The sequence below is a fragment of the Sander vitreus genome, chromosome 14, assembly GCF_031162955.1.
Source record: "Sander vitreus isolate 19-12246 chromosome 14, sanVit1, whole genome shotgun sequence".
NCBI classification, from domain to species: domain Eukaryota; kingdom Metazoa; phylum Chordata; class Actinopteri; order Perciformes; family Percidae; genus Sander; species Sander vitreus.
The window spans coordinates 21,978,496-22,004,535 of record NC_135868.1 but is presented as its reverse complement, the minus strand read 5'-3'; the positions used below and the strand labels follow the sequence as shown (position 1 = coordinate 22,004,535).

General features: G+C 43.0%; 1 protein-coding gene and 1 long non-coding RNA gene across 7 annotated transcripts in view; one reads left to right on the top strand and one right to left on the bottom strand.

Moving 5' to 3' along the window:
- Nucleotides 1–26,040, top strand: part of LOC144529312 (triple functional domain protein) — a 78,715-nt gene that overhangs the window by 37,406 nt on the left and 15,269 nt on the right. For 3 of the 5 annotated variants that reach the window (XM_078268323.1, XM_078268322.1, XM_078268324.1), the window contains exons 4-35: nucleotides 65–179; nucleotides 1,823–2,015; nucleotides 4,629–4,733; nucleotides 5,010–5,206; nucleotides 5,713–5,965; nucleotides 6,748–6,870; nucleotides 7,280–7,471; nucleotides 8,680–8,811; nucleotides 9,511–9,741; nucleotides 10,451–10,573; nucleotides 11,269–11,460; nucleotides 12,515–12,684; nucleotides 15,611–15,785; nucleotides 16,075–16,270; nucleotides 17,518–17,684; nucleotides 17,794–17,913; nucleotides 18,020–18,211; nucleotides 18,339–18,488; nucleotides 18,596–18,710; nucleotides 19,232–19,347; nucleotides 19,506–19,628; nucleotides 19,713–19,907; nucleotides 20,013–20,128; nucleotides 20,881–20,947; nucleotides 21,088–21,197; nucleotides 22,492–22,561; nucleotides 22,769–22,858; nucleotides 22,947–23,039; nucleotides 23,134–23,245; nucleotides 23,354–23,544; nucleotides 24,065–24,166; nucleotides 25,355–25,384. In XM_078268323.1, the coding sequence (XP_078124449.1) occupies nucleotides 65–179; nucleotides 1,823–2,015; nucleotides 4,629–4,733; nucleotides 5,010–5,206; nucleotides 5,713–5,965; nucleotides 6,748–6,870; nucleotides 7,280–7,471; nucleotides 8,680–8,811; nucleotides 9,511–9,741; nucleotides 10,451–10,573; nucleotides 11,269–11,460; nucleotides 12,515–12,684; nucleotides 15,611–15,785; nucleotides 16,075–16,270; nucleotides 17,518–17,684; nucleotides 17,794–17,913; nucleotides 18,020–18,211; nucleotides 18,339–18,488; nucleotides 18,596–18,710; nucleotides 19,232–19,347; nucleotides 19,506–19,628; nucleotides 19,713–19,907; nucleotides 20,013–20,128; nucleotides 20,881–20,947; nucleotides 21,088–21,197; nucleotides 22,492–22,561; nucleotides 22,769–22,858; nucleotides 22,947–23,039; nucleotides 23,134–23,245; nucleotides 23,354–23,544; nucleotides 24,065–24,166; nucleotides 25,355–25,384 (4,556 nt within the window). The remainder of the gene's footprint in view (nucleotides 1–64; nucleotides 180–1,822; nucleotides 2,016–4,628; nucleotides 4,734–5,009; nucleotides 5,207–5,712; nucleotides 5,966–6,747; nucleotides 6,871–7,279; nucleotides 7,472–8,679; nucleotides 8,812–9,510; nucleotides 9,742–10,450; nucleotides 10,574–11,268; nucleotides 11,461–12,514; nucleotides 12,685–15,610; nucleotides 15,786–16,074; nucleotides 16,271–17,517; nucleotides 17,685–17,793; nucleotides 17,914–18,019; nucleotides 18,212–18,338; nucleotides 18,489–18,595; nucleotides 18,711–19,231; nucleotides 19,348–19,505; nucleotides 19,629–19,712; nucleotides 19,908–20,012; nucleotides 20,129–20,880; nucleotides 20,948–21,087; nucleotides 21,198–22,491; nucleotides 22,562–22,768; nucleotides 22,859–22,946; nucleotides 23,040–23,133; nucleotides 23,246–23,353; nucleotides 23,545–24,064; nucleotides 24,167–25,354; nucleotides 25,385–26,040) is intronic. The other 2 variants (XM_078268326.1, XM_078268325.1) reach the window with 1 other exon arrangement.
- Nucleotides 5,853–11,273, bottom strand: LOC144529314 (uncharacterized). Of its 2 annotated transcripts, none has more exons than XR_013502976.1 (3): nucleotides 10,988–11,273; nucleotides 6,193–6,294; nucleotides 5,853–5,941 (listed from the first exon to the last, which is right to left on the bottom strand). It is a non-coding gene; the product is annotated as an uncharacterized LOC144529314 (long non-coding RNA). The 2 variants fall into 2 exon arrangements; XR_013502975.1 differs by having other exon boundaries at nucleotides 5,936–6,017.

The window sequence follows — 26,040 nt, the reverse complement described above, 5'->3', positions numbered from 1 at the left end:
GTCTTCTATTATGTTCTTTCTCTAATCTGACACATTCTGTGTGTGTGTGTGTGCGTCGCCTCAGGTGGCAGAGACAGACGCGGTGGTCCGGTGTTAACATTTCCATCACGCAGCAACCACGATAGAATACGAACGGACGACCTGAGGAGACTGATCGCCTACCTCGCCGGCATCCCCAGGTTACACATTCATTACATTTGTTCTGTGGTGTGCATGCAAGTACAGTATCTTTGTGTGTGTGTCTCTGTTGTCATTGTTGTCAGAAAGAGAAGCAATGCCTCAGTACAAAGCGAACACCCGGAGCAAGTGGATGAGGCTCTGTAAGCAAACGCACGAGAGAGCTGAGATGAGCCTGTGAGGGAGGAATGGAGAGAGAAATAATTCAGCACCAGTTAGCTTGCCGCAGCTTCTTCGCTGCCAAAGATCAATTCTAGAGACACAGTGAGATGCTGAGAGAGAAAGCCTGAGCTAAGAGAGGGATGTATAACAGAAAACAAATGATGGAAAGGAAGGAGGGATCATCAGAGAGAGAGCAGTGGAGAGGGAGGGGGGATTAAAACTGACAGAGATGGAGAGCGCATGTGTGAGGAGGTGTGTGTGTGTGTGTGTGAGAAAGCAAAACAAAGTGTCGCAGTAGCTGAGGCAGTGCAGCAGCAGTAGTTACTGTGGACGAGTAGCTCCTCACCTCACAGGTAAAACATCTCTCCTCTCCAGCTCTCGGTTTACTTCTCTTTCTCTTCAGTCTGCCGCTCCTCTCCTCCCTCCATCTGTCCATCTTCTCTCCGTCTACTCTCATCTCCACCACATTATCTCTGAGTGGTTTAAAATGCGAGTACATTCACTGTAAATGATCTCTTTTTTTGGACTGTTTTGTGTCCTTTAGGCATTCACAACCACACCATCATGTCATGTTTTGCATATTTTTGTAATCTCTCTCAACTGTGTGGTTTATTTGGTGACCAGTGGTGTTCTATTTTCGGAAAGGCAACATCTGCACACTGGCTATCTACTGACAGGCTGTTACAGAGGGAGAGGGAAGAGGTTTGAAAAAGGATAGATGCATTTACAGTAATAGAGGGATATGAAAATTATATTTGTAAGGGAAGTCTGAAAAACTGAAGGTGTTTTCTAAATGCCTAAAATGACCAAAAGGAAAAGAAGCAGTCCAGATTTGCTAAATGAACAAGTAGTAGTAATGAGACGCATGATGCCAAACAGTCTTCGAAATGTTTGCTTCTCAAATCATGAAGACAAACAGTTATTTTTGGTAAGATCTTACATAATTAACAGATTTTGGTTTCAGGTGAGTAGATGTAGTTCGTCCGTGTGTGTGTCTGTGTGTGTGTGTCTGTGTGTGTGTCTGTGTAGGGTTATGTCATAATAATGATGGCCAGAACAGAGCACCACAGGAAAATGAGGTTGCACAAATGTGCCGATTTAGTATTTTTTGTATTTCTGCACACATTTGTGACTCTCTTGCGCAGGTTTCTGTGTGGGCATGGGTGTGCGTGGATGTGCGTGGGTGTGTGTTTGCTGCGTAGGCTTTTCTCACAGTATAGAAAGTGCGTCATCTCACTGTTTGTTTTGATTCTCATTTCTTTTCTCCCCTTTCCTTTTTCAATCTCTATCTCCCTCTTCTCGTCTTTCTCTTTTCTCTCCATCCCTCTCTCATCCTTTCCCACGCCTGTCATCTGTCTCCTCTCTCTCTGGATTATACTCTCTCCAATCTCTCTCTGCCTCTCCCTCCCTCCCTCCCTCCCTCCCTCCCTCCCTCCTCTTCTCTATAATTCCTCCCACTCCCGCCGACCTCCATCCATCCCAGTGAGGAGGTGTGTAAACATGGCTTCACAGTCATCGTTGATATGCGCGGCTCCAAGTGGGACAGCATCAAGCCTCTGCTGAAGATCCTGCAGGAGTCGTTCCCATCCTGCATCCACGTCGCCCTCATCATCAAACCAGACAATTTCTGGCAGAAGCAGAGGACCAACTTCGGCAGCTCCAAGTTCGAATTTGAGGTAGGATGGGGAAAACCTATAATTCTCAACAATAACAGTTTATTTTAATGTCATCTCTGCTCGCTTGTGGCTCACTTAATTAACTGCCTCTGAAGCCGCAAGCATGTTGTTGTTTTTTTTACACCTGTTAAATTGATAAAATCAACACAAAAGAATAACAATACGATAGGTTCAGGATTGTCAAAATGTTTAGTCATATACTGTATTGCCTTACATGACAGCAATAGATGTAAACTTATAGATGACAAATTGTGTCATCAAAGTAGAAACCAGAGGAGATGTAACGACTGCAGTTAAGATGTGAGGCTATATAGTCACAGCTACATGTCACTTGCTACCCATGACAATGATTATTATTTTATTATGTAATTATATGCTGCTCAGGTGAGGATCAACTTATGATCAACTTATCACAACTATATGTGCCATTTTGAGGTAATAAGTTGTAAAAGTGGAAAATGTTTTCCCTTAATATGCTGTCAGCTGAGTTGTCATAACGACCTCTGTAGCCAGCTGAGCTGCTCATTGTACGTAATCAGCACACAGCACATCACAAGGACGAGTGTTTGTGATGCTGTCAGTCAAGCGTTAGAACACATTTTCACAGTTAATTTAATGATATATTCACAAGAACAGGCTTATTTTTATGCTCTGACCATTTCATAGTTGAACCGGCACCAAGCTGCGCACCAGTGTGCTCTTACAAATACCAGCACAACACTGAACATCCCACTGCATGGACGAATCGTTGCGGGTTCTCTGCTTTTGAAGTTGTGAAGATGCCTTCGCCAGATTTGAAGCCTGCTTAGAAAATGCCCTCTAATGAGGACCAGATAACAATTTCCCGCCCTCCTTTTTGATCTGTTGTTAAAAAAAAAGCTTGCTCACTATGATAATGATCAGCTTCTTCTTCATAATGAGACATGTGTTGATACAAACCCATATACAGTAACATAGTCCCCCCCTATATTACTGTTTTGTACAGAGTGTTCTTGGACCCCTGTGCACAGTGTGTTTCTGATACGTTTCCATTGAGCCTCTGACTACAGCTAGTGGATGCACTGGTGTGGAAATACCTCAGATTGTTCACATGTACACACACACGCACACACACAGGTCCGCTGTAGTCGGATGACACCATATTGATTATGTGAGAGGAATTATAGACCGATGCCACGGGGCAGGTTAGTTATCCACGAGCTGCCATGCCACACAAGCATTGATTGGATACCCTACATGTGTATGTGTTCTGTATTTGTGTGTCACTACCGGACCTCATACTGCACATTTATAAAGATTTCTGAAGTATGCAGATGGAAGTTTTTTTCATTTAAGTAAATTACATACGGAACAGTTTCAGTAAATGTGTGCAAAATTGTCCATGCCTGAGTAAACTGGTGTGCTGCGTCCAGCTAAAAACGACATGTTGTCTTTTGTGACTTCTAAGCTTAGAAGGAAACACTTAATACGTCTTGACACAGTTTATCTTTGATCGCCCTGTGGTTGTCCTTCACTTTAGAGTGAAGTAAAATTCAAATCCTCCCTGTGCAACAATTGCATATTACAATATCAGTTTCAAAAATCCAGTAAGGAAATGTCTCCCCGTTTGGTTTCAGCGCCTCTGTGTTTCTGCGAGGCCACCTCCGCACAACACCCCCACACACATGGCCAGAGATGGATGGAGACAGAACGATAGCTAGATTGCTTTGTGTAGGCCAAACAATGCAGAAACACACTGTTGTCCTTGGGTAAAAAAAAGCATAGTGGCTCTTGCCAGGGGAAAACACTGATATCGCTATGTTTGCTATTGTTATTCAAGATAATTGATTTGTACTCTGTCGAATGGTGAAAGGGAGAATCGGTCAGGGGTGTTGGGTACCGTTTTTCTCCCACAGAACCATGGAGCAATTCATCAACAATCAAAATTAAGGTTGCAGTCGGCACTCTGCGCTTCGGCCTGCTGCTTCTTTTTTTCCTGTCTCAATTCAACAGGAAGGAAGGAGAGAAACATGTCCTACCTCTGGTTTTCATTTTACAAAAGCCAGGAGAAAACCCTCGACACACACACACACACACACACACACACACACACACACACACTTGTTACAGTAACACTCAGTAATGTACATGCTCGTAGCTGATTGGTGGTGTGTGTTTGTGTGCAGGGGTTTTTTGGTCTGTGATAGAACAGTGGATGCTGTAAAAATAGTTTTTTGGTGGCTCCTTTTTAAAATGTTCTATGGTCATCATTGAGCTGCAGTGGGCTGGATTGGCAGGACGAAGAGGATAAAATGTGCTTAAGTCATCATGCCATTGATATATTAAGTTATTAATTACATGGCTTTTTCTAAAAATCACATCCCTGCAACTCTGCTGTCTTGAACTAAACCTGTGCTGCTAGGTTTGGGGAACTAGAGGTTGGTCATGTCTTCTCTAAATAACAAAATCGTCAACAAGGCAAGAAGGCAGCAAAGAAATGCAGTGGGAGGAGAGGAGAGATTAGAAGCATTTTGCACTCAATTGCCTGAAATGAACCTAAATCCGCCTAAACCCCTTTCAATCTCGCTCTCGCTCTCTCCCCTAAACTATTTTTCCTCCACCTTTGCTCCCTAGACTACCATGGTGTCACTAGAGGGCCTGACAAAGGTGGTGGACCCCTCCCAACTGACGGCTGACTTTGATGGCAGCCTGGAGTACAACCATGAAGAGTGGATAGAGGTGAGATTGGCCCACCCATCATGTCACTCAAGCCCGTCTGGCTGATCCGAATATCTATCTTGAAATCCCTAAAATCCCCATTGGCATTCAAATGAAGAAGTGTACTTAATAAGCAGAGAGCAACAAGCCAAGTGCATGACTTAGATTGTGTCTGCAGCTATAGTGGTAGAAGGGGATAATAGTTCAGGTGTGAGTAGTTGGTGGTTGGAGTCATATTCTGTTATATTCGTAAACTTACAGCCCCTCACTCAGATGTTTCGCTGTGTTTTTATTCAGGTGCGTGTGGCGTTTGAGGAGTTCTCTGGGCACGCCACCCAGATGCTGGCTCGACTAGAGGAGATGCAAGAAACTGTGTCAAGAAAAGACTTTCCCCAAGATCTGGAAGGGGCCAGACGGATGATAGAAGAGCACGCCACGCTGAAGAAGAAAGTCATAAAAGCCCCGATAGAGGAGCTGGACACCGAGGGACAGAGGTAAGCACACAGAAATACTTATGTTGTTGTTTTCTTTTCTTTTTTTGCTTGATTTTTGACTGAGCAGTAGGGCAAAGGCCGCAAACTGTAATCAACTTCTTCCAAATGTTTTCCTATGTGCCTGGTCGTTGTCTCAATTTTTAAACGATATGGTGTCTCCCTCTCTGTGAAGGCCAGCTTTTCATCCCCACCTTCAAGTGTAGTTGTTCTGAACAACAATGAAACACCTAATACACTTCCTCTCTAGTTGAATCTAAACATTTGCGTTTTAGTAAGAGTTCACAAGAATCCTATCCTTGCAAATGTAACAGTATAAATGGGATGGTTGTTTATTGTATATTACTTCTGTCAATGGGATTTCTATTCGTGCTAATCCACTCAAACATTTCTCATATGACATATTTCACACAAATGCAAAGCTTTGTTCAGTAAAGAAATTGTGACAAATCACAAACATGAATAATGCTAGCCTCGACATTAAAACACAACATGAAACCCATCTCTAGGTTGCTCCAGAGAATCCAGAGCAGCGAGTCCTTCTCCAACCGTAATGGCAGCAGTGGCGGCAGTGGCGGCAGCAGCAGCAGTAGCAGCGGTGGGATGTGTAACGCCGACACACAGGGCCTGGTGCCACGGATCACCCAGCTGCTGGACAAACTGCACTCCACCCGACAGCACCTCCACCAGGCCTGGCACGTCCGCAAGCTCCAGCTGGATCAGTGCTTCCAGCTCCGCCTGTTCGAACAGGACGCAGAGAAGGTCGGTAGATGCTGGGAGTCGGGGGCTATCATTCAGCATGGTTGATGGTAATCTATAACCATTGTCGGTGATCAGTGTAAGGCAGATAGTAGCCAATAGAGGGATTGATTTATAATGTGTATGCAGAGCTCATAACTGATGTCCTTTTTTTTCATTTTTGCCCTTAAAACTGTGGCTTAAACTTTCTTCCACAAATAAACTGGGAGGTAAAAACTGAATAGCTTTACCCTCCACCACATCCCAGGAAGAGAGACGGGAAGATGGAGGAGTGCTTATGCAGGTGCATAGCCACCTACTCGGGCTGCCCCCCAGATGGCTCGTGATGACAGCTGCAGCACAAAATGGAAAGAGACAGGGAGAGAAATTTAGAGATTCATGTTTGAGTGAGTAGAATAAAATAGCAGGTTGCAGCAACAGAGAGAGAGCTGCAGTCTTGGATACACTGCAGTCGTAGGAGCTTGTTGCTAGGACACCGTAGGCCAGGAGTTTGTTCTCTAGGAGAGCCTGAGAGGATACTCTTAATAGAGGCAGTCCATTTCTCAGTAGTCTGGCCTGGAACGATGACAACTATCCACTGCAGCAGTACCCAAACACAATCAGTCAATCTACCCCCATGGCTAAGTGCCAGCTGTTTGGTTTTACCTGCTCTTGCAATGATCTGTGAATGTTAACGGTCAAACTGTACCTTGTGGGTGTGTGTGTGTATATATATATATGTGTGTTTTCATTTGGCTAACTTTTATTTTTTCTGTGTGTCTGTTCTGTCATTCCCTGTGCTTCAGATGTTTGACTGGATCATGCACAACAAGGGTTTGTTCCTGGCAGGCTACACAGAGATTGGCAACAACCACCCCCACGCCATAGAGCTGCAAACCCAGCACAACCACTTTGCTATGAACTGCATGGTAAGATACACACACACACACACACACACACGCACACGCACGCACGCACACACTGATTCCCCACAGGAGGTAATGCTTTTCCACCCACTTGGACTATCGGGTCCGTGCCCTGCACTCTATAATCATATAGTTATTGCACTTAGCGTTAACCTCTAGTGCTGTGTTTGAGTGTTTGTTTGGAGCAGCTTGTGTGCACTGGAACATTTTCTGCGTGTTAGCAGCAGCACAACCAGGTATTAAGTAATCCTGTTCTTTATCCACAGTCAGCCTTACGTAACAGTTATGAAACCATTGAGAGGAGTAATCAATCTAGTTGCTCAAATTTTTTCATTTCATTTTCACCCAATGTGGGGTGCTTACCCTCTGTTCAATGGTCTCTTTCCCTCTCTCTCCCTGTCCCGCCGTGCAGAACGTGTACGTGAATATCAACCGCATCATGTCAGTGGGCAACCGACTGCTGGAGTCGGGTCACTACGCCTCCCAGCAGATCAAGCAGATCTCAGGCCAGCTGGAGCAGGAGTGGAAGGCCTTCGCTGCGGCGCTGGATGAACGCAGCACGCTGTTGGAGATGTCAGCCAGCTTCCACCAGAAATGTGACCAGGTGAGTCAGACACAAAAGTGATAACACAGGTGTAGGGCTGTTTTGTGTGAATAATCGTTCTAAACTGAAAGATAGTAATGTCTTTATCATATGAGACAAATAAGCACAGGGAGTCTTTTCACATTTGAGAGACTACAACCAGTACATTTTGGACATTTCTCTTTTTAAAAATGACTTAAATTGATGAATCGATAATCAAAAATGTTGCCGATTAATGTTCTGGCGATCAGCTGATCGAATAATTGTTTTAGCTCTACTGAATTCACAAGAATATAGAAAATCATCTAGAATTTCCAGCCCTTTAGCAAACCTTCCCAGCATGTCTAAAGCTCATTAATTAATCACAGTATTTGTTGTTTGTTTGATTCTTGGAAAAACTATTCCTTCAAGTCCAGTACAGTGGGAACTGAAGTCTGTAAAACTCACATTGATGTACCTTTGGAACCAGCTGAGGTGTTGATCTTAATGGATGCACACAGACACATGCACACACTGTATGGGTTGTAAAATTCCCATTTGACCTCATTAAATCTATAACATATGCGTTGCATTAACATATATTTACATACACACATGCATGCTCGTTAGTCGGGCCACTATGGAATGATTTATGGCCTGAAAAAGCACACAAGCAGAATCCCAACTAGGGAAAATGGGTGGTGCGACTTTTCCGACCTGGAATATTGCTGTCATCAGATCAGCCTTTCATGTTTGTGAGCTAAAATAGAAACGGCTTCTTCTTTTTTTTTTTTCTCTCAGAGGTTTCAACCCAACCTTTTCTCCTCCACACATACCGAGAAGCTCATTTCACATCTTTGTTCTACTCATGTCTCTTATTCCGATTTATAATGGGAGAGATGTTTAAAAGGCAATAATGAGATCACTTCAACTTGTGATATTTCTTTGAGGCCAGCCTTGCTGATTGTTTTGTTTTCCTCCCCTCCCACAGGGGTGTACTGCAAGTTCTTGGAAAGCACCACAGGCCAATAAACAGCACATTCAGCCATGTATAATGTTTCTGAAAAAACTTTGAGAGCTCATAACCATAAACCAGGACATTTCAGCATCTTTAAGCTCAGTAATAATTATAAATAATAATGTCTGACATGCATGTGACTCCTTGGAAGATCAAACCGTGTCTCATGTGGAACGCTTTACATCTGAGGGGCAGTGTGTGTAAATGTAAGCGTGCGTTTCTTCCCCTGCAGTACATGAGTAACGTGGACTCGTGGTGCAAGGCGTGCGGCGAGGTGGATTTGCCCTCGGAGCTGCAAGACCTTGAAGACGCCATCCACCACCACCAAGGCCTGTATGAACACATCACTGCTGCTTACTCTGAGGTAATACCACACTTCACCTCTACATATACAGTGTGCAAAACAATTAAGAGTAGAAAATAACATTTTACATCACACTAAAGCACGGACTGTTTAATTTGCAGCAATATCCTTGTTTTATCCTAGTTTTTAGTGACAATTAGGTCAATTTTTTTATTAGAACATAACTCACATACAGTAACTGGGGTAGCTTTTCTCTGTTAGTGAAATTTATACTATACTAAAATTAAGTTTCTCTCTCAAACTCTGGAAAATGGAGCTCTCGTATTGTTTGGGGAAGAATTACATTTTGCACACTAGGATGAAGTCAAAATTAAAGCTACGTCTACACAGTACTACTCTGTACTTCAAATTTAATTTAAAATAGATGACTACTTTTACGCTGGGAATATACAGTATAAAAGGAACTGCAGCTGTTTATTTGCAACTGTAAACTTTTTATTGTGTTTCTCACTAATTCCTCCTTTGTGGCTCTTTCTTTTATCATTTCCCTTTTTTAAGTTACAAAATGTTACATCAAAAGTGTGCGCTTTCCCAGGCAATTATCCACACAGTTTGCTGGCTGTTGGTATTTTGAAGTCAAATACAAAACGTATTCATGCCACTATACTTTTCAGTGCTAGTGCTTTTCACTCCTGTGCATTCGTGTAGTAGTGGTGAGTTCAACATGACGTGACAACTTATTTTCGAACTCTTCCTCAGGTGAGCCAAGATGGCAAAGCCCTGTTGGACAAGCTGCAGCGACCTTTGACCCCAAGCAGCGCTGATTCACTGACAGCATCGGCAAACTACTCCAAGGCAGTGCACCATGTCCTGGACATCATCCATGAGGTGCTGCATCACCAGAGACAGCTGGAAAACATCTGGCAACACCGCAAAGTGCGGCTGCACCAACGTCTGCAGCTCTGTGTCTTTCAACAGGACGTCCAACAGGTACACACAGACACACGCATACATGCTGTATATATGTTTTTGTTTATATGCATTGCACACGTGGTAATTCCAAGACCAAACTTAATTGCCAGTCTTATGAGAGAGGTTAGACAGTAATTTGAAAATTGCTGGGTAGCCTACTGGTTAGAAGAATTCTGCTCTTAATAGAGGGTTTGATCCCAGCAGCAACCATGTTTCCTATCAAAATGTCCTTGAGCAAGTTGCTGGAACCTTGCGTCTTCACTCATCATGCGTTTCAGTGGAAAAGAGCTTTGGATAAATGTCTGAAATGTATCCTCTGTAGAGTAAAGGCTTGAAAACGAGCCTAATGAGAATGCCATAATCGAATGGTCCAAAATGATGATGCAGTTGCACACTGTCCAAAAATCATGGGCATTCCTGAGAGCGTTGACATGGCAACTGTTGCTATGGCAACTGAATTGGGTCATATGTTCAAGCAGATGCTGTTCATCCCTTAACGCTATGAAGGACAGCGTGCAGGGAGAGGAGTGCGAAACAGAAAGGCTCAGTGCAATGCCTTGTAAAATGCTAATCATTATTTCTGTCATTCATCTTCTCTTACACACTCTTTTAATTATCATCAACACTTGTGGCTTATCTACCACCTTAGAGCGCCCCCCTGTGGTTGCCTATTTCTAGTGCCAGTCTAAAGTCTGCCACTTTATGGACATGTGGCCTCTCTGCACAGGTGCTGGACTGGATAGAAAACCACGGCGAGGCCTTCCTCAGCAAACACACAGGCGTGGGAAAGTCCCTCCACCGAGCCCGAGCTCTACAGAAACGGCACGAAGACTTCGAGGAAGTGGCACAGGTAGCTTCGGATCTGTTTCTGTAACTCTCACTTTCCACAAAGTCTATGCCAATATATAGTTGCATTTCCTCATGTTAAAATAGCACATAGTGTCAGCCACCACTCATATTTTGTGTTTTCCCCATTTTATTTATTCATTTTAATTTGATAGTTTTTTTTTTAATTTTTTTATTTCTGAATGACACTTTGATACTTTAAGTGCATTTTGCTGAAAATACTTGCATACTGTTGTGTGACATTTTCAATGCAGAAATCTTACTTGTAATGGAGTATTGTTGTACTGCAGTACTGCTGCTTTGACACAAGGATCTCCCTCCACCACTGCTAAAAACTGACAAAGATTGTGTAGAAGTGCCCAGAATAGCAGCTCTGATCAGCTAAATAATAAATAATATCAACCTTCTGATACCCTACCTTAATGCAGCCATTTGTTTCTGTAGCATCTTTCTCTTCCTCTTTATTTTACTTTCACCCCCTCTTATGTCTCCATTTCCTCTCACTATTTATCTCTGTGCAGCTCTACTATCACTGAATCTATCAGTGTACACGTCGCCTGCATTTCCTGTTTTTCATTTTCTCCCTGCCTCTTCTCTTTCTCTCTCTGCTTGTGTTCCGAATATGTTTTACTTGCATTATACCGTCTTCCAGGGTTAATCCATCTCTGTCTCTCTCTCCATCCCCCGACCTCGGTGTAGAATACGTACACCAATGCAGACAAGCTGCTGGAGGCGGCCGAGCAGCTGGCCCAGACGGGAGAGTGTGACCCAGAGGAGATCTACCAGGCCGCCCACCAGCTCGAAGACAGAATCCAAGACTTTGTTCGCCGCGTGGAGCAGCGCAAAGTCCTGCTGGACATGTCTGTCGCCTTCCACACGCACGTCAAAGAGGTAGGCAGGGGAGGATGACGTAATGCTGAAGTGGGTGGTGGGCTGTGTGTTAGTGTGGATGAGAGCTTTCACAGTGCTCTCTGAGCAAGAGGGAAATAATTACCAGATGGAATTGAATATGTGTGCGTTGTTTTTGCTTTTATACAGTTAGTCACATAGAGATGGACATTTCTCAGTCCTCACCTCATAAACAAGGATAATTTGGTGACAAGGTATTAGGATCGGCTAAGGTGACTATCAAGGTTATAGTGCGTTCCATTTACTTTGGAAGCCGGAGCTGGGAATGACGTCACACCTGAGTTGACTGCTTTACATTTAACAGGGCGGAATCCACAGTGGTAGTTTCTCTAGCCAGGTTAGCCATTGTTAGCGATACCAGTTGGTAATAGCGCATTAGGCTGTTTTTAGTGCATACAAGCAGCCTAACAACATGTCCACAGATAGAAGTTGGACAGGACTGTGTGTACGACTGATTCAGTGAGACACAAATAAGACAGAAGTGCTGATAAACTGTATGTTACTACAGCTTTCACAACTGTTGATGCACGGGGCATCCATGTTGGATTTTGAGCTCGGGGTACTGTGAGGTTGTCCGACTTCCCAATTCGGAAATCCGAAGTCAGGGGGGGCGTGATTCTTACTTTGAACTAAGAAATTCTGATTTCCCGAGTACAAATTGTACGCACTATTAGGCTCGACCATAAAATATAGCTGAGGGATTCAGGATCGATGGCAGTCACTGAACTGTCCTCTGCGACTGTCATTACAGCTTTCGTAATGGCAAATGTGACGTTAAATTAGCGTTACTAATGGTTGGCATTTTGGGGTGGGATCACTGTGTGTGTGTGTGTGTGTGTGTGTGTGTGTATTCTGTGACCAGAGTGAGAATTAAAAGAGGTGCAGACCAGTGTGAGTTTCAATGCAAGTCCATCAAACCAATGTGTTTTAATTTTGGGTCTACCTAAATATTTGATATGACAGTTACCAAAAAAGCTCATAGGATAGTATAAGAACACTTAAAATACACACGGTGCTCATGAATGTCCTCCTGTAGCTGTGGACGTGGCTGGAGGAGCTCCAGAAGGAGCTGCTGGACGACGTTTACGCCGAGTCGGTGGAGGCCGTCCAGGATCTGATCAAACGCTTCGGCCAGCAGCAGCAGACCACGCTGCAGGTCACCGTCAACGTCATCAAGGAGGGAGAGGATCTCATCCAGCAGCTCAGGTACACACACCTGAATCCAAATGAAACCAGTGCTTAGCATTAATGACAAATGATACAGTTACAGGGTTTCCGCGGGGTCTCAAAAAGTCTTAAATTCACTGGAGTATTGTGTTCTAGGTCTTAAATCATTTTATACAGGTCTTAAATTTCCCTACGTCTATGTAACGCTACCTCTAATGCTCACTGAAAGTACATTTTTTTATTCTGTGATGTTGTAGTTCTTTCTTTCGCTCATCCAACTATAATTTGCTGTATATGTACAGATCATTATTACTCGCTTTTATTCAATTGTAATCATTTTATTTACTTTGCAAGTACTTTTGTGACTCTGCATTTTGTTGAACTTTTATGTTGTGATATAGGTCTTACATTTCATTCATAAAGGTCTTAAAAATATCTTAAATTTGACTTGTTGAAACCTTCAGAAACCCTGAGTTGGATGTTCTGTAAAAAGCAAACAAAGAGTGTTGTACAGGAGAATTTTTTTAGGAAATAATTCAGAGCCACGTCTACTTAGTTTACACTTCTAATGGAGCTCTTAAGGTAATTCTTCCGCTATGTGATACTGTATACGTGTTTTCTTGTTTTAACAGTGGACACATGCGTGTCAACTATGGAGGCATTATTCTCTGTCCAGTAACCTTCTGTATTCTAAAACTAGAAGTGTAACTAAATCCAAACAATGACACTAAAAACGAAACAAAACTAAAAAGGGTACTCTCTGTCTGACAGTGAGCTGAAACCAGCCTAAATTTCACTTCTAATAAATCAGGTAACTAGAGAGTAAAACCAATAAACTGACTCCATCACAGCCTTCAAACCACTTAAAAAATACTTGGACAGGGAACTCAGCAGTGGAAGAAAACAAGATAATAATGCACATGCAATGTCCAGCCAATGATGCAGTAAACCCTGCGCCAATCAGTGACAATAAAAAGTGTAACAAAAACAATGCAAACACATTTTTAGGCCTACTTACACAATGGTCTTCTTTTAGTCTTTCTCTCAATGGAGCTTTGGCAGGGTCATTTAGACATGGGCAGATTTGGATTTGAAATGTGTGAAAAGTGGGGATATTGGAGATGTTCTGATAACATTTTTACTTTTCCGATACCTGAACTTGACTGAACGTTGTATAGCCTGGCTCAGGGTAAACCCTTGGATGGTTAAACATGAACAAATACAAACAGAGAATAGATACCATAGAACTTTCTTTTATCATCTAGTTTGCCAGTCAGTCATAATTGAAAAAGACCATAAATAAATACATCTAGGAAAAAATAATTCCTTTTAAAAACGGTCAGAGTGGAGCCACAATTTAGTAATATCAAAGACACTTAACATTTTAAATAGTACAGTAATGGTATAAAACAGTAGTGCAACAGCAACTGAAATTAGCAACATTAGTGCCACCGCTCGAAACTAAAGCCTTGCATACTTTACACGTCGCCGTTTTCCTGGTGGGATTTTCCCGTGTAAAATATTGCCATATTTCTGACATTTTGCCAACACTAGCTCTGACTAATGTTACCTGAACGTTACACTCTCTGCTAGCAGACCGAACTGGAAATTCATTTTTCTTCACTGCTCTAAAAACAGTAGCTGCCAGTGGCAGAACGGTGCTCCGATGCCGGTACAAGTATCAGAACCTCTCTAGTGAATATGTAAACAATGAATAGTCATTGTGTCATTTTAAAAAGACAGTAATGAGATGCAAGAAAACTAAAACAAAGAAAGCTGAGAGGATGGGAGGATGTGTTAGAGAGGTGGATGCAGTTGACCCTCATTCTCCAAACTCTTTTTCATACAGAGGATGTTCCAGTCCCTCTTCATCCACCCCCCTTTTTTCTTTCTTCTCTTTCTCTCCATTCCTCTCTCTCCGGTGTATTGGCTCCACAGTGAATTCTTACATAAGTCTGCTTTTATAAGCGCCAGTTTAATTGTGTGGCAGTCTCCCCGGGAGGCAACTGTAACTCTACACACTGTGTGTGTGTGTGTGTGTGTGTGTGTGTGTGTCTGTCTGTGTGTGTGTCTGTCTGTCACTGTGCTGTGTGTCTGTCACTGTGCTGTGTGTGTGTCACTGTGCTGTGTGTCTGTCACTGTGCTGTATGTGCTGCACACATTCGTTCATGAATGTGCATTTGAGTGTCACGCTGAATAATCAACCCAAAGCTGATCAGAATCTGTCTGACCTCCACTGTCTTTGCCTGCTCATATGTAACTCACTGGTGTCTGTGTGTTGGTGCATCATGCATGTGTGCATCTGTCAGATTGATGAATCAGGATCTGTATGACCCGTTTAACTTTCACACATAATCTGCGCTCCACATTGTGTGCACCCTAAGCACTCTGTATGCGAGTGTCTATGTGAATATGTTGGTACAGTATGTGTATATAGCCAGTATGTATTAAAGAATATTTCAGGCTACAAATGTACCCTCAGTCTTTTTTTCTTCGATTAATTAATTCATTTTACTCAACTAAATTGTATAGGTTCCTTAAATACTCAGTTCACTACTGCCTTTGTTTATTCATTGGTGTTAGTTTCTCATTTAACATACCTTTATTAACATAACATTGTGTAGGACTTTAGAAGGAAAAAGGATTTAGGGGAAATCATAACATAAAAAAGTCAGTCTACAAAAGTCCAGTCTTGAAAATTAAATTTTATAGTTGTGTTCGCTTTCTTCAGGCATAACTATCCAAAATTAAATGAACATCAGCTCCTTTCTTGACGTCTACTGTGTTGCTGTATTACAGTTCAATAACCCGCTGTAGGCTGTGCTATACAGCAGTTTGTAGAGCAGCTAAGTTTGCTTGGCGTAATGCCCAACTGTGTCTTTATAGCCGTTTTTTTTTTGTTTTTTTTAAGGTGCACAGCGTTGCTTCTCACCGCTTCTTGCTTAATTGTGTGTTACTGTTGCAGGGACTCGGCCATCTCCAGCAACAAGGCGCCCCACAACAGCTCCATCAACCACATCGAGAGCGTCCTGCAGCAGCTGGACGAGGCACAGGCTCAGATGGAGGAGCTCTTCCAGGAGAGGAAGATCAAACTGGAGCTCTTCCTGCAACTGCGCATCTTTGAGAGGGACGCCATCGACGTGAGTCTGCTTGGGAGGAGGGGGGAGTGTGTGAGGTTTTTGCTGTGTGTTCAGTATGTGTCTGTGTTTAAGTGACCGTTGGTGAAAGAAAGACATGTTACGCAAACCATTGAAGAGTTTGGAAAAAAGACACTTGTTATTTTCCCTGAGCAAGCGTAAAATCTGTCATTTGGAAAAAGAAAAAAAAAAGAAAGAAAAAAAAACGATCCAATGACCTTTCAGCGTTGTAAATACATGCTCATGGTTTTATGTGGCCTCTGAGACGTGGAATGTTATTGTCCTTCCTCAGATCATCTCTGACCTGGAGTCGTGGAACGAGGAGTTGACGGGTCAGATGAATGATTTTGACACGGAGGACCTGACGCTGGCCGAGCAGAGGCTGCAGCACCACGCTGACAAGGCCCTGACCATGAACAACCTCACCTTCGATGTCATCCACCAGGGCCAGGAGCTGCTGCAGTACGTCAACGAAGTCCAGGCCTCTGGTGAGTCCAGCGCCCAGACTCTACTGCACCATGCCATCCAGGCATCCATTGGTCTCTGATAGAACCAAAAACTGTGTAGTCTGTTAACAGTATTAACAATCACCTTCCTTGTGTTCATTTCCTTTATACTGCAGTTTGCTTTGTCCTCTTTGATCAACTTTCCTTAAGGAAAAAAGAAAAGAAAAAGAAAGCATCGCTGGCTTTCTCTTTTCTTTTCGCTTTTACATTTTCTTTAGAATTTTTTCCAGGCACTAAAAGGTCTTAAAACATTATTGTGAAATCTGCAAATGCTCTCCTGTTCTGTATCTGTCCTCCTGTGATGCTGCTCTTATAAGCTATTAGATCTCAAAAGCTGTGAAGTAGAAGTGAAGACATGTTTGACTGTCAACCTGGTCACCACATCAGTCACCATTCAGCTGAGTGTTAAAGTGGGATACAGCTAGGGTTGGGTACTGAAATCCAGTGCCAATATGGCACCAGTTCCTAGACGACCGGTATCTAACGGACCAAATGGCAATGCAGATTTTAGTGCCTCATTTCAGTGCCACTCAAATGCCTGTGCTGCCCTCTGGTGCTCTGAATAGGACGTTACAGGCAACAGAAACATCACTGCATGTGACGCTAGTTAACATTACACTTGGCAGCAGGTAACGTTGGCCTTACGTATATGTATATTTGACCATATTGCCTTAACAATAAACAGGCCGTTCTTTACTGTCACCAACTGTCGTTTTGTGCCTTTTTACTTTTTTAAGTATTGGCACCGACAAAAATGTCGCTTTAGCACCGGTATTGGAAACAAAAAAAAACGATACCCAACCCTAGGTACTGCTCATGTTCACTGTTGCTGCACAGATTTCTGTGTTGGCTACATTAGTGTAATATTGATACTGTGTAGGTGTCGCGGGTCAAATTCAGTCAGCGTTTGTGGTGAGAGGCACCCACTCACTAACCATAATAACTCACCTGTGATCTCACATGCTAATAGGTGCTCTCTAAAACAGCACAAAGAATGGTTACATCATGTCATGTGTATTGAAACATACTGATAATATTATTCATCGAGCACTTATTAGAATCGAGGTAAATTTGCTTTACAAGACTACTACAAATGTAAGTAGTAACTAAGACGTGAAGGGATAAAAGTATTTGAAGTTAACGGTGGGCAGAACTTTAACAGAACTGCAGCTACTTTAGGTAGAGGTGTACTGTATCCATCCAAAGTCTAATGTGTGTCTTGCCTCCAGGCGTTGAGCTGCTGTGTGACCGAGACGTCGACATGGCCACGCGGGTTCAGGACCTGCTGGAGTTTCTCCACGAGAAGCAGCAAGAACTGGACTTGGCAGCCGAGCAGCACCGGAGACACCTGGAGCAGTGCGTCCAGCTGAGACACCTGCAGGCTGAAGTCAAACAGGTAGGACACATAGCCTTAAAACTGTCTGCAGGCCAGGATATCTGCAAGTATTAAAAATAGTGTTGGATTGGTGACATTTGAACACAGCTTTCCTCTATTTTTTTTTCAGGTTCTGGGTTGGATACGTAATGGCGAGTCGATGCTGAACGCTGGTCTTATAACAGCCAGCTCCCTACAGGAAGCTGAACAACTGCAGAGGGAACACGAACAGTTTCAACACGCCATTGAGGTGAGACGCTGTCTGTTTATCCCGTCTGTTTCTCCCACCGTTTTTTCTTTCCAAAGTCTGAAGCTAGATTTTATTTTGGTTTTCTCCACCTTTTCCCTCTCTGTAGAAAACCCACCAGAGTGCCCTGCAGGTTCAGCAGAAGGCCGAGGCTCTGCTCCAGGCAAACCACTATGACATGGACCTGATCAGAGACTGTGCCGAGAGCGTGGCCTCCCACTGGCAGCAGCTCATGCTGAAAATGGAGGACAGACTTAAGCTGGTCAATGCTTCAGTGGCCTTTTACAAGACCTCTGAACAGGTAGGAAGACGCCACAGAGGGCTCAGCATTCAACTTGACCATTTCCTTGTCCCAAAAATTCCAAAAAAAAAAAAAAAAAATTGTGTGTTATCCCCAAACAACAGACTAAGTGTGTTTGTCCCCACAGGTCTGCAGTGTGTTGGAGAGCCTGGAGCAGGAGTATAAGAGAGAGGAGGACTGGTGCGGAGGAGCCGACAAACTCGGACCCAACTGTGAAACGGACCACGTCAGCCCCATGATCAGTAAACATCTGGAGCAGAAGGAGGCCTTCCTCAAGGTAACATACAACACAATCTAACCTGACCCTAAGCATATTATCAAGTTACATCTCTGATATGTGTGTGTGTGTGTGTGTGTGTGTGTGTGTGTATTTCTATCATGCAGGCATGCACTCTTGCCAGAAGAAACGCAGACGTCTTTCTCAAGTACATGCACAGGAACAGCGTCAACATGCCCGGGATGCTGAGCCACGTCAAAGCACCAGAACAGCAGGTTAAAAGTAAGTATCAGAAAACAGTTATGGTTAAGTGGTTGAAAGAAAATAGCTAAAAGTAATGGATAAACGGTTGAAATAGTTAGCTAAAAGTAATGGATAAACGGTTGAAATAGTTAGCTAAAAGTAATGGATAAATGTTGAAATAGTTACCTTATGCATAATTGGTTGAAATAGATAGTGAAATGGATAGTAATGGTTAGGGTTATGGTTGAAACAACTAGCTTCTGACTGATATTGGTCGAAATGATAATTCTAAACCAGTGCATATAAGGTTTATTTAAGCAGAATGTGTCCTCTGTAGCGGCAATATGCCATAGCAACATACAATAAATGATCAACATGTTTAAAAATTGCAGACTCAGTTATAGTTCCACTCTGGCTAACATGTCAGAAGGTCAACAAACCAAATCTAACAATCTGCTCTTGTTATGTTGCCAGTATGCAGTTCTAATGAAATCTTTTGAGTTTGGTTGGGTATTTAGGTGCTGAATGCCTAAATCTTGAGTGTTTTCTGTTGTGTAAAGACATCCTCAATGAGCTGCTACAGAGAGAGAATCGTGTTCTCCACTTCTGGACCATGAGGAAACGACGGCTGGACCAGTGTCAGCAGTATGTGGTGTTTGAACGCAGTGCCAAACAGGTACATCAAACACTTACACACACAAACTAACCATTAAGATCAGCTCAAAAAAAAAAACATATATATATATATTATTTTTATATATATATTTTTTTTTACACACTCCCACACATACACTGCTTGCAGTTGACAATACATGTATTTTTGTGTGTTTTCAGGCTCTGGAGTGGATTCACGACACAGGGGAGTTTTACCTGTCCACACACACCTCCACCGGCTCAAGTATCCACCACACACAGGAACTGCTGAAGGAACATGAGGACTTCCACATCACAGCCAAGGTTACACACACACACACACACACACACACACACACACACACACAAGCATAGTATATGACACTTTCTTCCCCTCCTCTCCTGCAGCAAACTAAGGAGCGTGTGAAGCTGCTGATCCAGCTGGCTGACGGCTTCTGCGAGAAAGGCCACAGTCATGCTGGAGAGATCAAGAAATGGGTGACAGCTGTGGACAAACGCTACAGAGACTTCTCCCTGCGCATGGACAAGTACCGCTGCAGCCTGGAGAAAGCCCTGGGCATCTCCTCGGACTCTAACAAGGCCGTAAGTGGTCATGCGTTTTGGTAGATAACAGGTGTAGAAAATCAGCTAATTCACATTCTCCCTGTCTCTTCAACTCACTTCATATGTTGTCTCTGTCTGTGTCAGAGTAAGGATCTCCAGTTGGACATCATCCCAGCCACGGCTCCAGGGTCAGAGGTCAAGCTGCGGGATGCTGCTCACGAGCTCAACGAGGAGAAACGCAAGTCTGCACGCAGAAAGGAGTATGTCACAACGTCCTGTTCATGTCATAGTTCATCTGAAAAAGAAGAATTGTTCAGAACAGCTTTGTCAGAACAGAAAAAAACCGTTATAGAATTGCTAGTTTGCTAGCATTTCAACTGCATTTTTCCTCCTGTTGGAAATATGTTTTATTGTTTCAAAGGACATGTATTTTAATGATTGGTTCAGTGCCCAAAAAAGGCAGCAGAGCAGCCTAGTGCTTACTTACATGGTCTGTCATAGGAAGGTCAGAGGTTCAATTGTTGTACTCGTCAGCGTCCTTGTCAACAGCACTGAACCCCTCCCTACTTGCTCTGAGTAAGCGATTGAGTTCCATGTAAATGTGCGCACATAATGGATCTGTGTGATTAAAACCTCCTCCTCCGCCTCCTCCTCCACACATGAGCCTCCTCTTTGCTGTGCCAGCACAAGAAGTGCAGACACAACCATCCAGCTCCACAAGAGAACAAATAAATCTACATGTAGTACACAGTAAAAAGGAGACTGCGTCTTTTTCTACGAGCAGCACAAATCATGAGCATGATTCCAGTCATTCCTGGCTGGTTTATGACCATGTAAGTTTTATGGCCCGAAACTCTTTCATTATTCATTAATGTAAATGGATGAAGTAGACGGGCTGAAAGAGAGCTATTGGCATTGTGATTTATCATTTTGTGGATGAGGACAGTAGACAATTGCTAATTGTGTGTGTGTGTGTGTGTGTGTGTGTGTGTGTGTGTGTGTGTGTGTCTAGGTTCATCATGGCAGAGCTGATTCAGACAGAAAAAGCCTACGTGCGAGATCTGCGGGAGTGCATGGATGTAAGTTCAGCTTCACAACCCACCACTGTTGACCTGTTTCATGCCAGAGTGGTGCAACAACTTTTCACACAAAATGTGGAAATTCATCAGAACCCTGTTGGAAAGTGTATTTTTCCTCTTATCTTGTTCCCTCCATGCAGACCTACCTGTGGGAGATGACCAGTGGGGTTGAGGAGATTCCTCCAGGAATCATCAACAAGGAGCACATCATCTTTGGAAACATGCAAGACCTCTTTGAATTCCACCATAAGTAAGAAACGGCTTTGTGGACTTTAAATTTCTGAGAAATTCCAAATTTCAAACTAGACCTGCAAGCAAGTAAAGCAGGGTCCAAGCACCCTGCTGCAATTCAGATCCGGATTAAAGTCAAATCAAGTTTTAAATAAATATTGAAAGTAAGACTTTAAACACAGGTAAAGATGCAGTAGGTAAGACTTATAAAACTAACTTTCTGTCATATTTGCTGAAACTGACCCTATGTTCCAGTAGAACTACATGAAGCAGGTCATTTAAAAAAATCCAGCTCCTCTGGCACCACCTACAGCCTGTAGTGTGATTTGCAAAAATCCACCGCTCCCTGGTCAGATCCTCCAATCAGGGACAGGGGCGGGGGGTGTCTAACTGTGTGTCAATTACTGCTCATGCACACACATTCATTCTCTTTTGTGTCCCCCCACAAGGGGCTTAGGAGACAGTTTGGGCTTTAGCAGAAAGTGGGGGAGGGACTGAGAAGTTAGCCTCGTTCGAGATGAGCCAGATCTTCGCAGAATCGATCACCGGCGATCTCCGCCCAATGCACTCCGGTTAGATTTGTGTCCGACTTGATCCCGACTTGCTCTGACGTCATGCACACGTGGGCAACGATAACCTCACGAGACCAAGGCGGCCGCAGTTTTTAGAGCCAGGCGCCGCAGTTGCTCTCCACCAACTGCAAGACCCAGGCGGACCCAGAGCATGCTGGGAAACGCCGGCCTCTCAGCTGATCTAACAGCTGATTGGTTCAGAATCGACTCAACATGATGACGTTTTATATAAACTTTTCATTGATTTTGATTTGGAGGGATTTTAACTATTTGTCTGATTTAAAGGCTCATTCTGTACAGAACACATGTTGTGTGGCTGATAGTGACGTTTAGAAGTCAGAGAGACTAAATCTGTTCAGATTACGGATCATCTACAGTCTGTTGTTAATTAAAATCGGCAACAGATCGCATGTAGAGCATGTTAACAGCTACTCTGTCATAATAAAAACAACTGGAGACTGTGTAGGAGCTGATATATGGGTCTGATAACATTTTATTAAATCGGAATCGGACCACAGTGTTTGTGTCACTTCCTGTTTAGCCTGAAGGCTGCTGGAATCGGCTGGAAACTGTCCGACTTGACAGCGGATTTTTGTCCCCGCCCCCCTGCTGCTGCCGCCTGCTCTCGTCTACTTTACTTTATTTTTCATTTTGAAATATCACTTTTCATTTAATTTAAGCTCATGTTTTTTGCTGTTTGTCACATTTAAATCCCTCACTCCTTTTTTTTTTTTTTTTCAGCATCTTTCTCAAAGAGTTGGAGAAATATGAGCAGCTACCAGAGGATGTTGGGCATTGCTTTGTCACATGGGTATGTATCATTTGTTCACCAACATTTGCTGCGTTTGCTTAAACCTGCCATTCAATAGAAGTGTTTTTTATTTTTTTTTACATTTAGATACTTTAGATCCCTAATGTATATTTTACATATTAAGTTCACAGGTAGTAGCTTTTAAGTATGAGTGATTGCTGTAGGTTATGATCACAACCATTGTCACGTCTTTCTCTCTTCATATAGGCTGATAAGTTCCAGATGTATGTGAACTACTGTAAGAACAAACCCGACTCCACCCAGCTCATCCTAGAGCATGCTGGGAACTACTTTGATGTGAGTATCGCCTATGGTCGTTAAAATGAAATTGGATGGCTCCCGTCAGCAGCTATGTGTGATCACATTCCTTTTCTTCTCTATGCAGGAAATTCAACAGAGGCACCGACTGGCCAACTCCATCTCTTCCTATCTGATCAAGCCCGTGCAGAGAATCACCAAGTATCAGCTCCTGCTGAAGGTAACCCACCATACCAAATCTCACTGCTGTGGTGGCCGTCACCATAGGTCCATAGTTCCTTGTTGTCATGGCTTCTATGTGTCTGTCTGTCTAGGAGCTGCTGACTTGCTGCGAAGAAGGTAAAGGAGAGATCAAAGACGGCCTGGAGGTGATGCTCAGTGTTCCTAAGAAAGCCAACGATGCCATGCACCTCTCTATGCTGGAAGGTGATTAACACGCACTGCTCGTTAGTTATGACTTCTGTCAAATTATAGCTCTTTATCAATCAGGCAACATGTTTGATTTGTCATGCTAATATCCCCTCCTTCTCCCAGGTTTCGATGAAAACATCGAATCCCAGGGCGAGCTCATTCTCCAGGAGTCGTTCCAGGTCTGGGACCCAAAGACTCTGATCCGTAAGGGTCGAGAGCGCCACCTCTTCCTGTTTGAGATGTCTCTCGTCTTCAGCAAGGAGGTCAAGGACTCAAACGGCAGGAGCAAATACATCTACAAGAGCAAACTCTTTGTAAGTAGATGATGGTGAAATGTACCTAATGACTGATGTTTGCTTAAAAAGAAATGAATGTATTCATGTAATCAATGTATTTAAAAGAGCCATTCAGGCCTTTGAGTGTTTTTTTATTGGTAGGTGACATGAATAATTGAATACAATTCAATTTTATTTATAGTATCAAATCCTAACAAGACTTTTCTCAAGACACTCTAGTGAGTAGATCTAGACCACACTCTATAATTTACAAAGACCCAACAATTCCAAATATACTTTAAAATAAAATAAATCTTAAAACAGTGGCGAGGAAAAACTTCCTTTTAATGATTAGCATTTTTTAGGTTTCTCAGTGCCTCATATCGTCAACTGCAGTACCTGTCAGTACAAAATACACGTACATCTGATTGACACTATTGACTCAAAAACGGTGTCAAGAAATCACACTTTTATCTGCAGCGAGAATATTTCAAATAGCCGTTGGACCGTTGATAATCTTCTGAGGACAGTTTGTCATATTCTCCTGCTCTGTTCCCAGACGTCCGAGTTGGGGGTGACGGAGCATGTGGAAGGAGACCCCTGCAAGTTTGCTCTATGGTTGGGGCGCACCCCGACATCTGACAACAAGATTGTGCTCAAGGTAAAACACACTTCCTCTCTTTTATTCCTTTGGAAATCTCCTTTAGGGTTCGACCGATATGGGTTTTCAAAGGCAGAACCCTGAAATCACTTGGACTAAAAGTCTTGAAACCCAAGATAATAACATTGAAAATTACAAAAAAAATGAGTAAATTACAGGTTTATATAATAAATATGTAATCAAACACACTTCCATATTAGTGTGTTGGATATCTCTGACAGATGTATATCTGATTGGGAAAAAATGCGTCGGAAAATCTTTATATCGGTTTAACCCAGTTCTTTCTCTCCTCTCTTCATATTCAACCCCCTCCTACCTTCTTATATTTCATCTTTCCTGTATTTTCTGCTGTCTCGTTTGATTGGATGAGCAGATTCAAGCTGGCCGAGAAGCTTTCTGTAGTCACAAACTCCTCCGTCTCCTTGATTTGTGTCTTCTGTCGGTCGCTCTCTGCCAGGCTCTGTCCTCTGGTTAGATTCTGCTTTGTTCCATCTGTTAGTGAACACAGGCACATCTGTATATCTGGGGCTGTGTTTTCTGTGGATGTTTATATCTCTAATTCTCTCTGTGGGCTGACATGCTTCCACCAACGCTGCTGACACAGATTCAACCCCTGAACGCCCACAATCGCCCATCCTGGCTCTGTGCCATTTCATGAAAGTTACGAGTAGCCATCTTTCTTTACCAGATAAAAAGAAGCCTTTTTAATGTTTTGAACGCCATTGTGGAAGTAAGATATGGCGTCAATTTCTTTAGTTCTCTGAGTGAAGATTTCAAGCCCCCATTTTCAAACATCGTCTGTGTGGTTTCCTGTTGTCACAGATGGGATCAAATCAGTGTCAGCCGTTGGAACAGCATGAAGCCAAAAATCCTAACACATTTCATTCTGAGCGTTACAACTCTATATTACATGTTGACTACCAAACTGACCGCTGAGAAGCAGTCATGTGGTATGTGCATTGTAAATGAAGTGTGTCTCTACTAACTACACACACACACACACATGCACACACGCCATCCTTTACTACATTGCTACACATTTAATTGGCCTACAGTACACAGTTAAGGCAAATTATCAGTGTTGTGCGTTTCTATCATGTCACCCCATTTTGTCAGCATAAAGAATGTCATGTATATCTTCTAAAAACAAACCAGTGAAATTCTCTATTTTATATTTTAAATTCAAAGCTAAGTCAGGGATCCAAACACGGAGCGATGGTGAGTACAAACTATCCCACAACACAGCCCTCAACCACTTCTCACAAGTCTGAAGCACCAACTCTTAGCACCTCTTATTCTCGCCCATCACTGGATGGGCAGAACAACGTTTCATAGCAGAATCCCACTTTAACCCAATGCCATAGCTGGGGAGGGGGGGCTAAAAAGATTGTAGCATAAATTCCCAACAAGCCGTACTTGTACCCCAAATGCAAACTTTAACAAACTGAGCTGAACACTGATAGTTCCAATGTATAAAAACATTATTGTAACAATGTCCACTTTAATATTACTAATTTTGCCGTTTGTGGTTTTTCCTGGGAATGTCGCCACAGACACCCACTTCGTAACACTGCAAATGTGATGGCTTTCATCAGTGGGCCATAGCCTCAATCAACATTGTGTGACCTCATGCGGCGATAGATACTGACTTAACAGACATTTATTTAAATGAAAATCTTTGTAATCTTTGATTACTCTAAATAACACCCAGTTTAAAATCAGTTTGAATGAACATGTCGGATGATATCGAAGCGGTTCTTGAGTTCATCCGACAGGGCTATGGGGGGTACAGCTGGTTGGGATCCACTGTTATAGGGGTCCGCGGCTGGGGAGGGCTCGTGTGGGATCAAATTTATCTGAAAAATGCAAGAGGT